Raw genomic sequence first — 16,297 nt, 5'->3', positions numbered from 1 at the left:
TTCTATTCCCCTTGTATAGACAAACTTTACTTTTGCTCACAAGATGCTCACAACTCTGTCCTTACTGAAGACCAAAGTTAATGGCAATGGTGGGAGATATTATTTGCTTTACTGTTGGGTTCTACTACCAAGGGCCCAGAGAAAGGAACCAAAGAGTTCCTTTCTACTATAGGCAATAAGAACAAAATGAAGGTAATTTTGTCAGAGACAAAAAAAAACCCACCAAAAACACACAAAAAAACCCCCCACCTAAAAAAAAACAACAAAAGCCAAACAACATAAACCCTAGTACAAAACACACTTGCTACTTCTATTTCAAACACACATTAAAAGCACTTTAGTGCTTATGCTGTGTAATATATATTTCTTCACTCCTCACTGAGTTTATGTTTACATTAGATTCCCTGTCTACATTCCCAATGGTACACAGTTTTGCTTTCAAAAAAGTTTTATACTGAAGTGGAAAAGGACATTGACTTGTAAAATGCTGGGACATGCAGATCAGGAGAATGCATTCATGGAGAGCTGAACAGCTGGCCAACAGAATGAACACATTACCACAAGACTACTGGGAATTAGTGAGAGAACTAGAAAGCACAAGGACAGGAGGAAAATATTCTTCACTAGTTTTACATTGCATCTGTTATATTTCAGACAGATAAAGCAAAACCTATAAAAATCTCAAGAGACTGCCCAATCTGTTTAGAGGCTAATTCTCTATTCTATAGCTAGAAATCTATATTTTTCTAGCAAGGAATATTTTTCAAATTCACCTAAAAGGAAACTGTGATGTACTGATCTATTTTAAAAATCTGTCTTCTGAAGATTTTTTTTTGTAGTCATTGTTCTCAAAGTCATAACAATTATGTATCTTGCAACCAGTTTGTTTCGTGTAGAGGACAGAGTTAGACATTTTCACATTTTAAGTGATGGGAATGTAAAACGCTATGACTGTGTCTTTTATTTTATACTTACATACTGCAGATATGAATCTGCTACACTCCAGGGTACATTTTTTTCCTAATATCTGAAAAATTTTCACTGACTATTGATAATTCCAAAATACATTTTTTCTTTGTGAGTCAATGCATTAGAACTATAAAATCTGCCCTGCAGTTATCAAATCAGAGAGCGTGCACTAATCTCACCATCTGATATCATTCATCTCTCATGATTTATATCATGTCACTCAGCACTCAGCAAAGTCCCCTCAAAAGAATGCTCCTGGACCAAACTAAAGCATGACAGTGCATATGTACCTTAACCCACTAGCACAAATCTAACTAAAATCTGTTTCCCTGAGAACTGCAACTCACATTTTAAAGGTCAGGTCGTTGAATAACATTCAGTTGAATGCTGATAATATAAGTTGTAATTTCCTCTTTTTGGGATTGTAGGCAGTTTAGCAGCAGCAGGAAGGAATATAGAATGGTTTAAAACTTAGATCCATTAATTTTCACAATTATATGATTTTGATAAAAAACCAGTATCTTCCCTTACCACATGCAGTCAAATAGAAACGTTATACAGATATCCAAAATAGATATAATTAGACAGAATAAGTTTAAAATGCAGATTTGAATTACCAGATTGCAGATTAAAGGATTCAATAAGAATGCTAGTTAAAAAAAAACCAACATCGTATATTGTAAAATTTTGCTAGTTCAGAAACTCAGAATTATGAAAGCAAAAGCATCTTTGATAGGCCTATTTAGGATTAAGCACCTTTAGTCAAACACCTTCAACAGAGCAGCAGGTAAAAAAGGTAAAAATAGATAAGGCAGAAAAGCCCTTCAACTATAATAAGAATGGTAGATAGAGATTTTTAATTTTTTCAGCAAATCAGGCCTCTGAATTGAGAGGAAACTTTTGACAATTGCCTTGAACACCAGGCTTTCTAATCACACAAATATTATTTTGGTAGATGGGATAAAAAAAATCCACCTAAGCATCAACTAAGAATCGGCTCCCATAGTTCTTGAGGATTCTTGATGTGCATTAAAAACAAAAGCAAAATGAATCCACCAAATACATGAAAGAAAGAAAGAAATCAATGCAGAAGCAACAAGCAGAAGTTAAGCTTGCGTACCCTGACATCTGTTCCTGAACTCTTTGCTCTTTTTCTGTCTAATTGCTTGCATTGGTTTCCAGCCTGTGTATTGATATGAATACTCAGAAGTGATATTCAGATTTACAGACATGTTGCTTCATATTTTAAAGGACTAGAATTACTTCAAGAATCAGTGAGGATATTTTTGGTGGTGGCACCTTTTTTCTTTTCTAACGTTTTTTTCTCCCCTTGCAGTTGCAGAGCTGTGAAATTAAGGAAGTACATCTGTACTCAAAGTAAATAAATTTCTCAAGTGACTATTTTTTTAAAAGCCAGTAATGTAATATTAATTAATAATGGAAATATAATTTAAAAACCTAATAAATGTTCAGCTATTAGGTCTATGAGGTCATGTTCCCCAAGTGACATGCTTTAGCAACAGTGAGGAGATGTTATTAGAGGTCACAATCAGAGCTCAGAGTTTCACAGATGGTCTATTAAGTGAGCTAGAGCTACCCCTCTTCCGAGAGCACAAAAATTTCATGTTTTTACAACACTCCTTTAAAATGGAGGCTGGTGGAAACCATTGGGATGGAAAATCTGTTGCTATTTCAGTTGTGTATCTGGTAGATGGAAAATTTTTCAAGTCTACACAGATGGTAAATAAATTTCTGCTACATGAGGCAGTTCCTGGAATAAAGAAATTTTCTCAAATAACAAGTGCCAATTTTTTTTTCAGCAAGACTTATTTTTAACTTTCCCAAGGACTTGTTGAGAGAGCTGGAGAAGTGTCCTTTCACCTTCAGAATCCTGGTCTAAGTCCAGAAATAGCTTCTAATGTTGTTCTCAGCATAGATGAATTTTCTTTACACTCAAAAAGACATTTCAAAGCAAAGATCAAAGCTCCACAATTATATGTTTCTGCTGGTAAACATTCCCTCTGAACAGAGTGGCTAAAAAGTAAGAAATTTCCATTTAAACCCTAAGACAATCATCGGTGACTAACAGTGCTGACATTTAGGCTGTCATTATTATGCTTCATGAGGCAATGCTGTTGACACAGGAGAGTTTGTCCTCCATGAGCGAGGTGTAATGGAAAGGACTGAGAGAGAGACCAGAAACAGGGACAAAGTCACTGCTGACTCCACCCACTAAAGAAGCAGTGAAAAAACCACAATATTTAGGATTGAGTACACATGTTAGGCAACTGAATAAATGCTGGACAACAGGTCTAGGAACCACTCCTACTACTACAGAACTAGCATTTGAGAGTGTTTGGGACCACTCTCCCCTCGCACCAAAGTGGAGCAGAGTCATGGAAGCCACTCCGGTTTCGCCAACAGCTTCAAAATCCCTTCCTAATCTCTGCATGTGACTACAGAGCTCTGCTTGGCTGCTCCCTTGAAATCAAACCCTGTGAAATGATGACACTTGCAAGGAATAAAATACACATTATTTTCATGTCACCAAGTAATCTTTCCTTCACATGCACATAAGCTCCAAATGGCCAAAATCTAAAATTCTCAATATTTCACTCAGGTTTGTACATAAAGTAGGGAAAAAAACCCAAACAGCAAAGCATTTGTGAAAAGGCAAGAATAGAGGGAAGAATTAATGTTCTTAACACCCTGATTAGAAGACTCCGTATGAAAAAGGATTTTTTTCGTGTCTGCTAGAGAGTATGGATGAACTAGAGAAAAAAAATTATGGACATTCTAATCTAAGGCTACTTTTACTATTCTCAGGACAGCAAAATTCAGGAATATATGTATTTCTTCTGAATCTGATGAAAGCTGGTTTCTCCATTGTCATAACTTGGCTTCAGTCTGCAAAAGCACAATCCATCAATTTAAAACTTACCTTGCAAAAGAAGCTGAAGTAAAAATTAAAGCACAACATTTCTAAAAGCTTAATAAAATGTTCGTGAAATGTGATAAATTATGAGTCCTGAAGAAGCCTTACGCACAAGAATATTAATCAAGGTACTACAAGGTATTAATATAGAACTTCCCAAATTATCTTCGATGCTAGTAATATTGAAAAAGACCTGGGAACAGAGTGGTTTACTGGGAGTTGTTTTCATGAGCTGAGAAATCGTCATGTAATTAAGAGTTGAATTCTCACTTTACATAGAAAATCAATTGTTTTTCACATCTTTATTTTCTAGTCTTATCCCACCTCTAAGATAGTCTAAAAAGACAGGTCTTGAGAGACTATCTCTTCTCTTATTTACTCTCTGGCAATTTTGCTTCCTCAAAAAGCCAAAACAGTACAGTGTTCATTTACTACTAGATCATCTTTTCATCATCTACCAAGCAGTAGAGCATTTGTAAAGAGGTGAGTTAAACCTGCTGGAACAAATTCAGTAGATGTATTGAGGTGTAATATGCACATAGAATTACTAGTAAATCTGTGTGGGATAAATACAATTTGGCATTTATCAGAAGGAAAATGTTTTTCAGGGAATCTGGGTGTAGGAAAGTAGTTTGATTTAGATTACCAAAGTTTGGCTTCTGGCTGTGCTTTTTCATTTTCTCTACTATAAATGTGTCAGCTGTTAAAATATTTTGAAACTAAAATTACATGCAACACAAGCCATGAGCTTTAGCACTGTTGATTTTTTTTTATGCCTTCATATCAAACAGACATGAATCACATATCAATGATTAGTAGTGCATGCAAACCATCTTTTTTAAGAAGGTTGAGGATAACACCCAAGAGATTAAAGCACAGTGCAAGAATATAATCAGCTCCTTAAGGATCTTTTCTGTTGGGTAGATGAGATAATTCATTCTCAAAATATTCAGGATATTTAAATGGAAACATTTGTTTAATTGGATGTTCTACGTGAAAAAAAATAGGAAGGAGGCAACTTACAGAAAACTTCTGTTTAATATAAATACATATTTTGTTTGTTCTTCTAAGCCTTACATAAGGTGAGAGTGCAGAAAAGCCCCTCAAAGACAGTGTGAAACTTCAGATATGACAGTTATTGCTGTAGTATTGAAGGACATCTTCATGTTGCAGTGAGCCAATTTCTCATTAGTGTTGTGTGCATAAACCAAGTTCTTGTGTCCATTGTTGTAAAAGCTTTAGACATCAGCTGTGACAGTTATGAAAAGCAGCAAGGATCTGGTATATATTTGCCATACATTTACCTCAGCATACACAGATGCTCACACATGTATTACTGCCTAGATTTTTTTCAAAGGAGGAAGAATATCCCTCTAAATTTGAATTCATAACCATTTTTGGCCATATCCACTGGAGCTTGGAATAGCTTTTGGCAGCAGAAGCAGTATTGTTTCATTTTGTATGGCTATATTCAATACACCATGCGTATTTTCTGTGGCACAAACCTCTTTGCCTTTACAAACCTCTTATGTCACCTTTGAGAGGGAGCAGTAAAAGGAAATAAGTGTGGGCAACACATTTTAGGTGTTTTAATTGTTGGTACCATTATGGTGGGAAGCAAAAAAATAAAAATAAACACCAACCAAAAAAAACCCAACAAAAAACCCCAACCAAAATAAAATACCAAGAAAAAATCCCCGATAAGCTTTGCAGATGGCTTCAATCTTGCTGCAGTTCAGCTCACAAGAGAGGTTCTCGGGAACTGGTTGGATGCCTGTGGACAAACCCACCACCAAATTGCCATGGTCAAGTACTCCACTAGCAGTGGCAAAGACTACATTGCTGTAAAGCCTCAGCTCCCAGAGCTGGCCAGGGTAGGCTGTTCTTCTCTATCGCCTTCTTTGACACAGCAACACAAAAAACCTTTTACTTTTAGCACAGGTCACGTCTGTAGTAAACAACTGTGTTTAAAAAAGCTGTTCTGCCACTGCTATGGCATCAAAGGCCCTTTAATATAGGCAGCAGTGCTCTAGTACTGTCTTTTCTGATTACTGCTATAAGTACTGTTTTTGGATGGAAGCTGTATCTCAGTGTGCCTCTTAGATCTCTCTGTTTTCACTTGAAGGTTAGTTCAAAGTGAGCATTATTCTTGTGAAAGTGTGAGAGGAACAGCTCTAGGAAACAAATTCCTTTTCTAAAAATTTTTTATGTGTTGTGGACAGTGATGTCATGTAATCCAGGGTGTTTTGTCCAAGTGTCTTAACTCCACTTCCCATTTGTTAAAGGTTTTATGTATTATTCATTCGCTTCCCTAAAAAGTTTGATGTTAATTAAAAATCTAGTTTCATTTTAACAAGTGGTCATTGGCCCATTTACCATGACCTACCATTGACTATTTATGGAGTGCACGGTAAATAATTGGCCAGTAAGGAGTTTTTAAAGATTAATTTTAAAAATAAAGCAAAAAATATTTTAGAAATTTTCTTCCAATCAGTACTGCAGAACTTGTCATAACTAGAAATCTCTGAGTACACACTGCATGAAACTAAAGCTCTCTAGACTGGTCCTTAGAAGCATGTAGATGATTTTGGTGAAGCAGTAGCATGTGACTACAAGCTGCTTATAAATACAAATACTTTCATGACCATTTTAGGTAGCTCAGCTCCAAGCATAATTTGATGTGCAACAGTCTCTTGGTTTGCAGTCTAGACAATACTGCCTTGCAAATTTATTGCTGAACACTGTCACAAAAATGTGCCAAAGTAAAATTTGCATAAAGGTTATACTGTATTGGCCTGGCAATCATCCCATCCTGTTCTGAACTTGTTTTAAATACTTTTCACATTGTTTGAAATACATCATACTTCAGTCCAAACATAAAGGAAGTCTGTCGGAAAGCATTCTTTAGCTTCCCAGATGGAGATAATATTTATGATACATATTTTTGTGAAAGTAATAGAGAAAATTTGTGGTCATATTACCACAATAATAGGAGTGCTTTATGACCACTTTCTACTAATTACCACAGAAAATACATATAATTTTAAAAAATGTAAATCCAACTGTTTCAGTCATCTATAGTTTTGAACCACATTTTCATTATTAAATGGTAAATTTAGAAAGCAAGTTTTCACTGCAGAAAAGACAAACAAATATTCATGACAGCCAAGAAGGTTTCATTTTTTTTCAAAGAAATCCTACTATTTGTTTTGCTTCACTTGCATCTCTTGCCAGATTCTTCCCAATCCCTTCAAAACCATGACCATTTAATAGCAATGTGCAAATGCAGCAAATTCCTTGTGGTGAAGCAACTGTGGATTTCAGTAATAATTGCCCACTGTACTAATACTACAGACTGTAGCTCTGAGTTGTGGGTAGGAGTTAACCTTTCAAAAAACTGTTTTGGCTTAAGATCTCTCACCAATTTTTGATGGTGCTCACATTCACATTATGAATTTGGATAAACAGATCCATGCTCTTCTCTAAAACCTTTAGAAAGTTTGAGAATCTTTAAAAAAACCTATACAAAGTTTGAAAATTACAAGAGATGCAGAAATGGAACAAAAACAAATCCACATTCCACACCTGATAAAATAGATTTCCACTGCTTGAAAGATCATATTTTAAAAGAGATAATCACATTTCCAATATTTGCACTTGCCATTGTCCTTTACAAGACTAAGAAAAATGATGTCCTAGATGCCAAGATTATATTATCTATCTCTGTATATGAAAATGAAGCTACTCTGGCATAAGTGCAGGTCTGAATTGTACAGGAAATATTGTTAGAGAACCCTATGATTTGAAGGGAATTTTACTATGATATTACCTCTAGTTACTAACTAGCTTCTGTTGTCTCTAAATTTACAAAGTATTATAACACCCAAGTTCAGCAAGGTGCTTAAGCACACTCTAAGAACACAGTAGTTCCACTGACATCCATTAATTCTTTTTCAATGTCTAGATCTAAGCAGCTGGGAGTTGGTCTTCCATGACCATAATGAAGCACAGAAACTTTGGTCTTCCAACAACCATCCAAATAACACTCATGACTGTCCACACTTTCAGAATTTCTAAAGATCATCATTATTTTAGAGGACAGTTTTCTTCCCTGGTTGCTGGATTCCTCCACTAGAATATTTGTAAAAGAACTATCTTTAAAAATACTCAATGGGAAAACAAACTGTGAGAAGTGACTGCATTTAGTTATCATATTTTGCAAACGAATAATTAAAGATCATTGACTTGGAAAATCACCAACATTTAAAGCTGTCATCTTACTCTGACTGACACGTTTACAGACTGCATCTCAGAAAAAGGTAAATTTAATTCCCAGTTGCAAAATCAGAATACAACAAAATGCATATTTCCATTTTTAATTTATACTTCCTGCACATTTCTATTGGTTTTTTATTGCTTTTGTCTTCTATGCTTTTTTTCCTATGTTGATCTGAGTTATTGTTGCTGTGCAACCCTAACAAACCTACATCCCACTGCTTATGTAGTAATACAGTACAGGTTGGATCCCTATGAAACCACCTTCTATAAAACAGAAATAACAAAACCAGTGTAAGAATCTTTAAAACTAATTTAAAAAAAAGGAAAAAAACTGAATCATTAAATTATCACAATTCAAAAAAGACAGAATTGAGGTAAAGGGAGATTAAGACTTTGGAGAGACATACTGGTGATAGGGCTGGAAACTCTGGTGTACAAACAGCAATAAAATAAGAAAAATACCTACAATGTTTGATATTATTGCTCACAAGAAGATCATATTACTTTTAAGTGCTCAGATGAAAAGGATCATGCAATGAGAACAGATGGCACATAAAAGAGTTGCAAAGAAACAATTTCAGTAAAACAGGTACCTCTTATGGTTTTTTTGTGAAGTTTTCCTACTGCCTCTCTCATGTACCTTAGTATGAGCCAGCAAGCAAAGCTCCCTAAGTTTCCAGTGAAATTAGTTTATGGTGATACAAATAGAAGCTCCTGGAAGAGCCTAACTTCCTAACTTGCCCCAAAATCACAGCCCTAGCATTGTGAAACAAAATGTAATTCTGATTGTAATGGAAGAGTCAAGCTTCACATCTCATGGACATGCACAATAATCAAGAGGCAAATATGGATGGAAACGTCTGAATTCAAGTAAATAATTTTCTTTGCTTTCTCACATTAGTATAATTGTTGAAATAAAGAAATAAAATTTATTGCAACAAAACAGGAAATGTAAAACCATGTTTTAAAAGCTTACAGCTTTCCTGTGGGTAAAAGGCACTGTTCCAAAGACATGCATCATTCAGGTAACCTTCTACCCACGTCTCCTCTGACATTTCTGCCAGTCTCCTGTTAATCTTACTCTTTAATTAATTTTCCTCTTATTGACACTGGCAGCTGTTGTTATGCTGACATTGGTTGTGTCCTTAAGTATCCCTTGCAAATCACACAGTATTTGATCTAGAAAACTGGATTAAAGTAGCAGCAATTATAATGAGCATTAGGAATAGCCCTGACTCTTATATTCTCTGGCTTTGCAAGAATGACTTTGAGATTACATTATCTATTTGAAACTGAAAGCTTCTAAGCAGACCGCCGTGAGGAACTACACTGTCCTACAGGAGAGAAATGAACAGTCACCATTGTTTCTGTTGCTGTTTTCCTCCTATTTATGTTGAATGATCTTTAGGAATAAAATTTTAGAGGAGAGGATGGTGGAAGGACAATGAAATATACAGAACAAGCCAAGATTTGTTTTGTAAGTGGAGTTTGTAAACATTTCACATTTTTTAAACTCCATGGATTTTTATTCAAACTATTTAGAGCCAGACTTTACAATGTTGATTTTCCACTCCTTTACTGATCCATCATTTAAAAGAGCTTCTGAGCCTTATTTTAAAAATTGCATTTACAAAACACTGATTATCACTGGCTGCAACAGCACAGCTGTAATTGTGCTTGGGAGGTGAGTGGGGAGAATTTACTGGGAGACTATATGCCTCAACCCAACTTTTTATACTGGTGCTGAATAAAGTAGTTCTTTTTTGTGTTGAAAAAGAACTTAAACTAATTTTTTAGAGTTCTGCTGCATTTGTGAACCTTCTCAATATGCCCCAGCAAGGATTTTCCTGTCTTTGCGTAAGCTTGATGAGATGAGCAGCTTGGAGAAAACATAAATGGAGCACACACAAAAGTTTGACAGATTCTATATGAGATAATGGCCATTTTTTCACATTTTCAAATCAGTGCATAATATTTAAATAGTCTCCTTTGTGGGTATTCTCTTAATAGTTGGTGCTCTTCTAGTTTTATATAAAACTGCTTGCTAAAAGCTCTGTTGCTTTTTACATATGAAAATACATGTGAGCTGTTTTGATACCCCAAGCACTACAGTTTGCTCTTTAGTTCCAAATGTTATTTCATGTACAATTCTGCAAAGTAACTATTTTAACATCTAAATTTATTTAACCTAGGAAAGCATACAGAAGGGTCTAGCTGGTTTAGCCACATACAGTTAATCCGTTTATGTTTCTGCTACTTGGAACCATTAATAACGATAAATTTCATGATGTGGATGAACTGAATAGATTATCAAATCAGGAACAACAGGAAAGATTGATTATTTTGTTTATTTTAATTGGACCTAATATCATTAACTTCTCACAATTAAATTCAGGTCCTTCCCATTTCCGAGCCTTAGGAAGTCTTTCTGAGAAAGTGAAGGCAAAGAGGGTGCTGTGCTTTGAACATTTGAACCCTGTTGACTTGAGGGAGCAAAGAATGCTGCAACAGCTGGATGTGTTTGCAAAAAGCATCTTCAGTGTCAGTACATCCATCATGACTAAAGCAATTTACTGCAATGGAGTTAGTGCTGGTCAAAGATGCTAAACTTTAAGCCCTTAAGCCCTCAAACCTGCATCCGTCTGCAGAGCAAGCATATCAGATCCACACCTCACCTCAGCTCTGGTTTGAAGACAGCTGATCTAAAGATAAGAGGGAAGGTCATGCTCTATTGCCACAATTAAAAACAGTTTAAAATATGTTAACGAGGAACAGATTTGAAAAAGAATTTAGTATCAACAAGGTTCTAAGTTTTAACTGTCATGAAAATGTCTGAAGATCAGCACCTTTCCATAATCACCTAAGGTGCTACCTGAAGATTTGGGTGCCCAAATACCTTTAGCAATTCATTTCCATGTGCCTTTTCCCATATTCTGACCTTTATGGGCACATGATTGTGTGCAACTATAATTGACACTGAGCATTAATCAGACAGTGGTGTGTTTTAGGCCTTAACTGCACTGCTTGAACTGCTGACCTTGAGAGAAAAGGTTTTATATGCCATTCCCAATCCTTTAAGTTTTCCTGTCACTGCAAAGCAAATACTTGGCTTTTATGGATGGATTCAGTTTCAAGTCTGCAGTTTTTTTAATGCTTTCTTAAAATTCCAAAAGTGGCTTTCGGGGGAAGTTTGTAAACATAGGCACATTCTTTATTGCACACTATTACCAACACAGATAGGCTTTTGTAAAATAGTACATGCTTAGATATAAGTGAGAAAATCCCTTATGAAGGAATGTTGCTTGTAGAAGTGTTCTGTGAGCTTAGAGATAAATAATACCACAAACAATAGCAGATAATATCTCTTCACTTTTGCCATTCATGTTACAGTGTTTGGCAAAGATTTCTTTAACCAAAGTACAATGAGGACTCCTTGAGATTTACAGACTCCATCCCCTTTTATATTACACACAATTTTGCAGTTGTTGCAGCTCAAAATTCCTTGAAGAAACTCTTTGTTTTGCTCCTTTTTATGCTCATCTCCTTCCTTAGTTCTTCTCACTATTGTCTCTGTGGAATTTTTATAATTTGTCCTTTAAAATATTTAATGGCACAAACACAAATCATACACACATTCTTAAATATTATTCTCATGACTGTACATTTAAAAGCTGAGTATGTGACCTCAAAACAAGATCCATGGAAACTAGCATCAAATCAGAGCTATTAAAAACAATAGCATGCTTCATCTTGCTGATGATATGAAATATACACATCAATATCAACAGATATACTTTAAAAGAAAATTTGATGCCAAAGTAAAGCAGCTGAGAAATTATTATCAGAGTCAATTAGTTCTCAACTACAATGCCAATTTGGTTTTCTTTTTTTTAAACTTGAACTATTTTCACTCTCATTTCTGGTACTGGTAGTCATATTTTTGTTTCTTGTTTGTAACTCTGAGATATTCTTACTGCTAGATATTTGAACAGTTACTGCATTAACTGTGATTGCATAAACTACCAAAAGAAGACTGGCTTGGAGGGGTTCTGAAACCTTTGGCAAAACTTGCTTACATCTTCTCACCATGTTAACCTAATATTACTGTTACCAAATGATCTAGACAAGGAAGCAACAGCCAGCAGCTCAGGATGCTGTGTGGGCACAGAGTACTTCAGATATGTGAATTTGTTCTTCAGTGAAACAGCTACTGAGGCACTGCAGCTGACAATGAAACCCACACAATTAAAAGAAACCAGATGTAAAAAAAAAAAGCCCAGACAAAAGAAGCTGGTTGATGTCAAATAAAAAAAGTCAGAGAGAAGTAAACAATTACAAACTGGTTATTAGCTAGAATAAGCAGCATAACTGGGAAAGCTAGACTTTAAGATAAATTCCATAGTGCTACAATCACCACATCTCCTTCCATTTAAGCCAAAGGGAGTTTTATTGCCAAGGAATCTCTCCATTAAAATTTTGTAATGATACCCTTCCTTACTCAGTGAAGACAGTGAAACCCTCTGGTTGCTTTAAAATTACAAAATATTGTTTCAGAGTCAGCAATACTTGTTTTTGCAAGAACATATGCTCATGGGGCTGAGCTAAAGACCAAAGAACTACTATAAAAAATATTTCCACTCCTTTTTTTGTCTTTTAAAATCTTGTTGCACTTTTCCCTTGTACTGTCTTTTTCAATAAGGCTTCTAAACCCCTGGACACAATAATTTTCCTAAGATGAATCAAATAATAATAGAAGCAGAAAGAAGAAAAGAAGACATATACTCATTTATCCTTGAGCAGCATATATTAAATATATAAAATAGTATATATAAAGTGAATATAAGGTACCATCAAAATTCATAGGTTGGCCATTTTCAGACCTTAAAAAAAAGCTCCTAAAATTTAGTTGTCGTATAGATATATTTGTCCTGAAACTGTTTGAACCTGATAAATTAATGAAACAACCACTTTTTATCTCCAGTTAGTTAGGCACAGTATCACCATCATCAGAAACTGGGGGAAGATATTTGAGAAACACTCAGCAGTCTAGAAGCATCCTACCTTTCTTTTGCGCAGCTTCACTTGATTGTCTGAATGTTCGTGTGTGGTCAAATGATTCCTTACATGTAAACACTGAATGTCTTCTGCTGAACTGACATTCGAAAGGCATTTGTTTTCAGGGGCCACTTGAGGTTCTGTGACACCACTTTTATCCAGACCATTTTCCACTGCTGGGATGCAAGAGCAAGGAGGAGATTGCATAAGGCCGTTGCTGGGCTGCACTGCTGAGCAGAGCTGTCCATCACTACTGGTGTATGATTCAGAAGAAATCCCACTCTCTACCACATTGCACTCAGACTTTCCAAGCCCGTCTTTGAAAGCATCAGATTTCCGGCGCTGTTGTGCAATTACAGCAGTATGAAGCAGCTGCTTCCCAGACATAATAACTTCTTTCACATTTGTAGAATTGATACAATTTTCCTTCTCTACATCTACTACTTCATTTAAGACTTCATAATTACAAAGCTCCAGGCTTTGGCCAATACTGCCACAAACATCTTCTTTCCTCTCCTCTTTAGGTTCCTCACTTATATCTCCACTGATTCCAGATGATTCAGCTGCCTTGTTACCCTCTGTTATTGGTACCATCTGTGTTAAGGAGCCTGCTCCATTTAAGCTGTGCCCTTCATCTTTGGGTTCACTTCCTACAGCAGTGATGTGGTAATTAACACTATCCAGGCTGAGTGCAGAATAGTCATCATTGTCATCAGACACATGGACTAGAGTTTCTGTGCTTGCCTCCAGAAAATGTTCCTCATCCTCGTGGTTGTCGTTTTCATCCACCTCCTTTGAAACATTTCCCAGCTGCTTTTCAGGGAAGCCAGTCACCTCTCCACTATAGCAGCACTCTGGAAACGAAGCACATTTTTCTTTCCGGTCCATGCTCAAAACCTCATCTTTTTCCATACTTGTCTGCAAGTTATCAGCTACAAGTCCGTGACGACATGCTGTATTATACTCCTCAGGCTCCAAAGCCAATCCCATCCACTGGGTCACATGCTCTTCCCAGCTTTTCTTTCTGATTGCTAGAGACATGTCATAACAGTTCAGAAGCAGACTGCAATGTACCTTCCACAGAGGACCAGAGGAGAAGTCATGGCTGCTGTGCACTGCTCCTGAGGGAGAGAAGGTTTCATCATTTTAACATCTGCAAGAAATAAAAAAAGACTGTGTTATTGAATCAACTCCAAATAAAAAAAAAAAGGGAAGGAACAGTTTAAACAAAAGTGTAAAACAAGATAAGACTGTGGGACCAGAAGGACAGGAATTTAAAAGACTGTTTTGTTTAAAGTTTTAATACTTTTCATACAAAACTTGACGGCACTCATAATTCAGTATAACATTTTTTTTGATTACTTTCCAATATCAAGTAAACAAAAATGTTACAAACAGGCACATGGACAAGAAAGTAGCTCCAGAGCCAAAATTTTACAACAAGCTCCTCTTAACTGTGTCTCTCATAATAATTTCAATGGGTATAAATGACATTGTAACTTATAGTTGCTTTGTAACTTTATTTCTTCCTCATCCATGGATACCTGTGGAGTGCAGAATTCTGGCTGTTTACCAAAAGAGGTAGAGAACAATTTTTCCAAATTTACCAAATGTATAAACTACTTATCTTCTGAGTATCTTTGGCCCATTCAGTAGCTCTTATTTTTATTGTTACTATTAATTTTCTTCAGGCCAAGTTGTAATTACAAGTGTTACATGAAACTGCAGAGTAAATCAGTTGTTGTGTAGTAATAAAAAAAATAAATCATAGAATCATAGATAAGCTCGGGTTTGAAGGGACCTTTAAAGGTCATGTAGTCCTATACAACACTTGGAAAACCACTTTAAGTTTTTGGTGTATTTTCTCATTCAAATGCATTATAAAACCTGAACCCTGTACACCCTCCCTTGCTGAATATATTAATGATCCTCTGGTGTAAGGCATGGAGAAAACTGTTATTTGGAATGGGGCTCTCCAGAAGGGAAGACTGTGAGCCAGCGTGGTTGGCTGTAGCTTTGCTACTCACCTGGACTGCCTGGCTCTGCCAGAGGCCACTGTCCCTGCTTGGGGTTCTATGTGGGAATTTTCACTGACTGCTGCATTAGGCATTCTGTATGATGGCATTTGAGATAATACATTAATCTTATGTCATTGCATGTGTATGTTAGCACAAAGAAAATATATTAATTTATGAATCATAAAATAAAATTAACAAGTTCACTGTCAAAGAAGAAAACAAAACTTCTGTCTCATAAGATGTTAGAAGTTCAAGGAGCAGACACTTCTCCTTTTCACTCCCTACACAAGAACTGTCAGCACTTAGCATGGATCTGGTTATTGATTTCAGCAATAAAGAAGATTAAGTAGTGAGTCTGTTCTGGGTCATTTCAGTCCACTAAGGCAAATTCTGATTGCCCACCAGGTCACAAAGCTGCCTTGACAAATCACATGCCTGAAAGTATAAAAGTATTTATCTTGAAAGAAATGTAGAATTATGCCTGGGCAACTGAACCTCCATAAATTATGCCTTGACAAACTGACTTTCAGGATAGGCTTGTACGCAGTCCTAGATCTTTAACCTTCTTTTAGGAATGGCAAGCTTCATTTCACATTCACATTTTCCACCTCTGTGGAGACTCTGCTTAAAAAGAACATATATTCATAGAATATATGAAATTCCATGTACAAGTCATTAGTGTGTGGGAGGCTGAGCAAAATGGAAAATAACACACAGAACCAGGCCAAAAAACTATCTGCTTTCAGAGGCAAATTTTAGTAGTAAAAAGTTAATAAAATTTTATAATTCTCTCTTCTTTCCTGATCAAATATGAAATTAACCCTATATATTAAAATATAAAGTGAAATTGTTGTATAAATTTGCAGCACATTCTTATTCCGATTTCATCTTTATTTCTAAGTGCGTGGGTTCAAAATTACCAGAGTGAAAAATCAATAGTGAAAATACTTTCAACTTCTGCTGCACCTTTTCCTGATGGACACTAAAGCTTTTCAATTAAAATAATTTTACAGTCACCATAGTGTTTTGTTTTGAACTTTGA

At 35.8% G+C, this 16,297-nt stretch overlaps 1 protein-coding gene across 2 annotated transcripts in view; it reads right to left on the bottom strand.

Moving 5' to 3' along the window:
- Positions 1–16,297, bottom strand: part of DLC1 (DLC1 Rho GTPase activating protein) — a 215,364-nt gene that overhangs the window by 186,432 nt on the left and 12,635 nt on the right. Inside the window, exon 2 of one of the 2 annotated variants that reach the window (XM_071432311.1) lies at positions 13,244–14,390. In XM_071432311.1, the coding sequence (XP_071288412.1) occupies positions 13,244–14,278 (1,035 nt within the window). In that variant the 5' untranslated portion in view covers positions 14,279–14,390. Of the gene's footprint in view, positions 1–13,243; positions 14,482–16,297 lie in introns of those variants that run through there. The other variant, XM_071432310.1, reaches the window with a different exon arrangement.

Source organism: Agelaius tricolor, unplaced genomic scaffold, assembly GCF_023055355.1.
Source record: "Agelaius tricolor isolate 1412-34295 unplaced genomic scaffold, bAgeTri1.0.p SCAF_8, whole genome shotgun sequence".
NCBI lineage: Eukaryota > Metazoa > Chordata > Aves > Passeriformes > Icteridae > Agelaius > Agelaius tricolor.
Note: the sequence above shows the minus strand (reverse complement) of the source record. Positions and strands in the feature narration are given on the sequence as shown.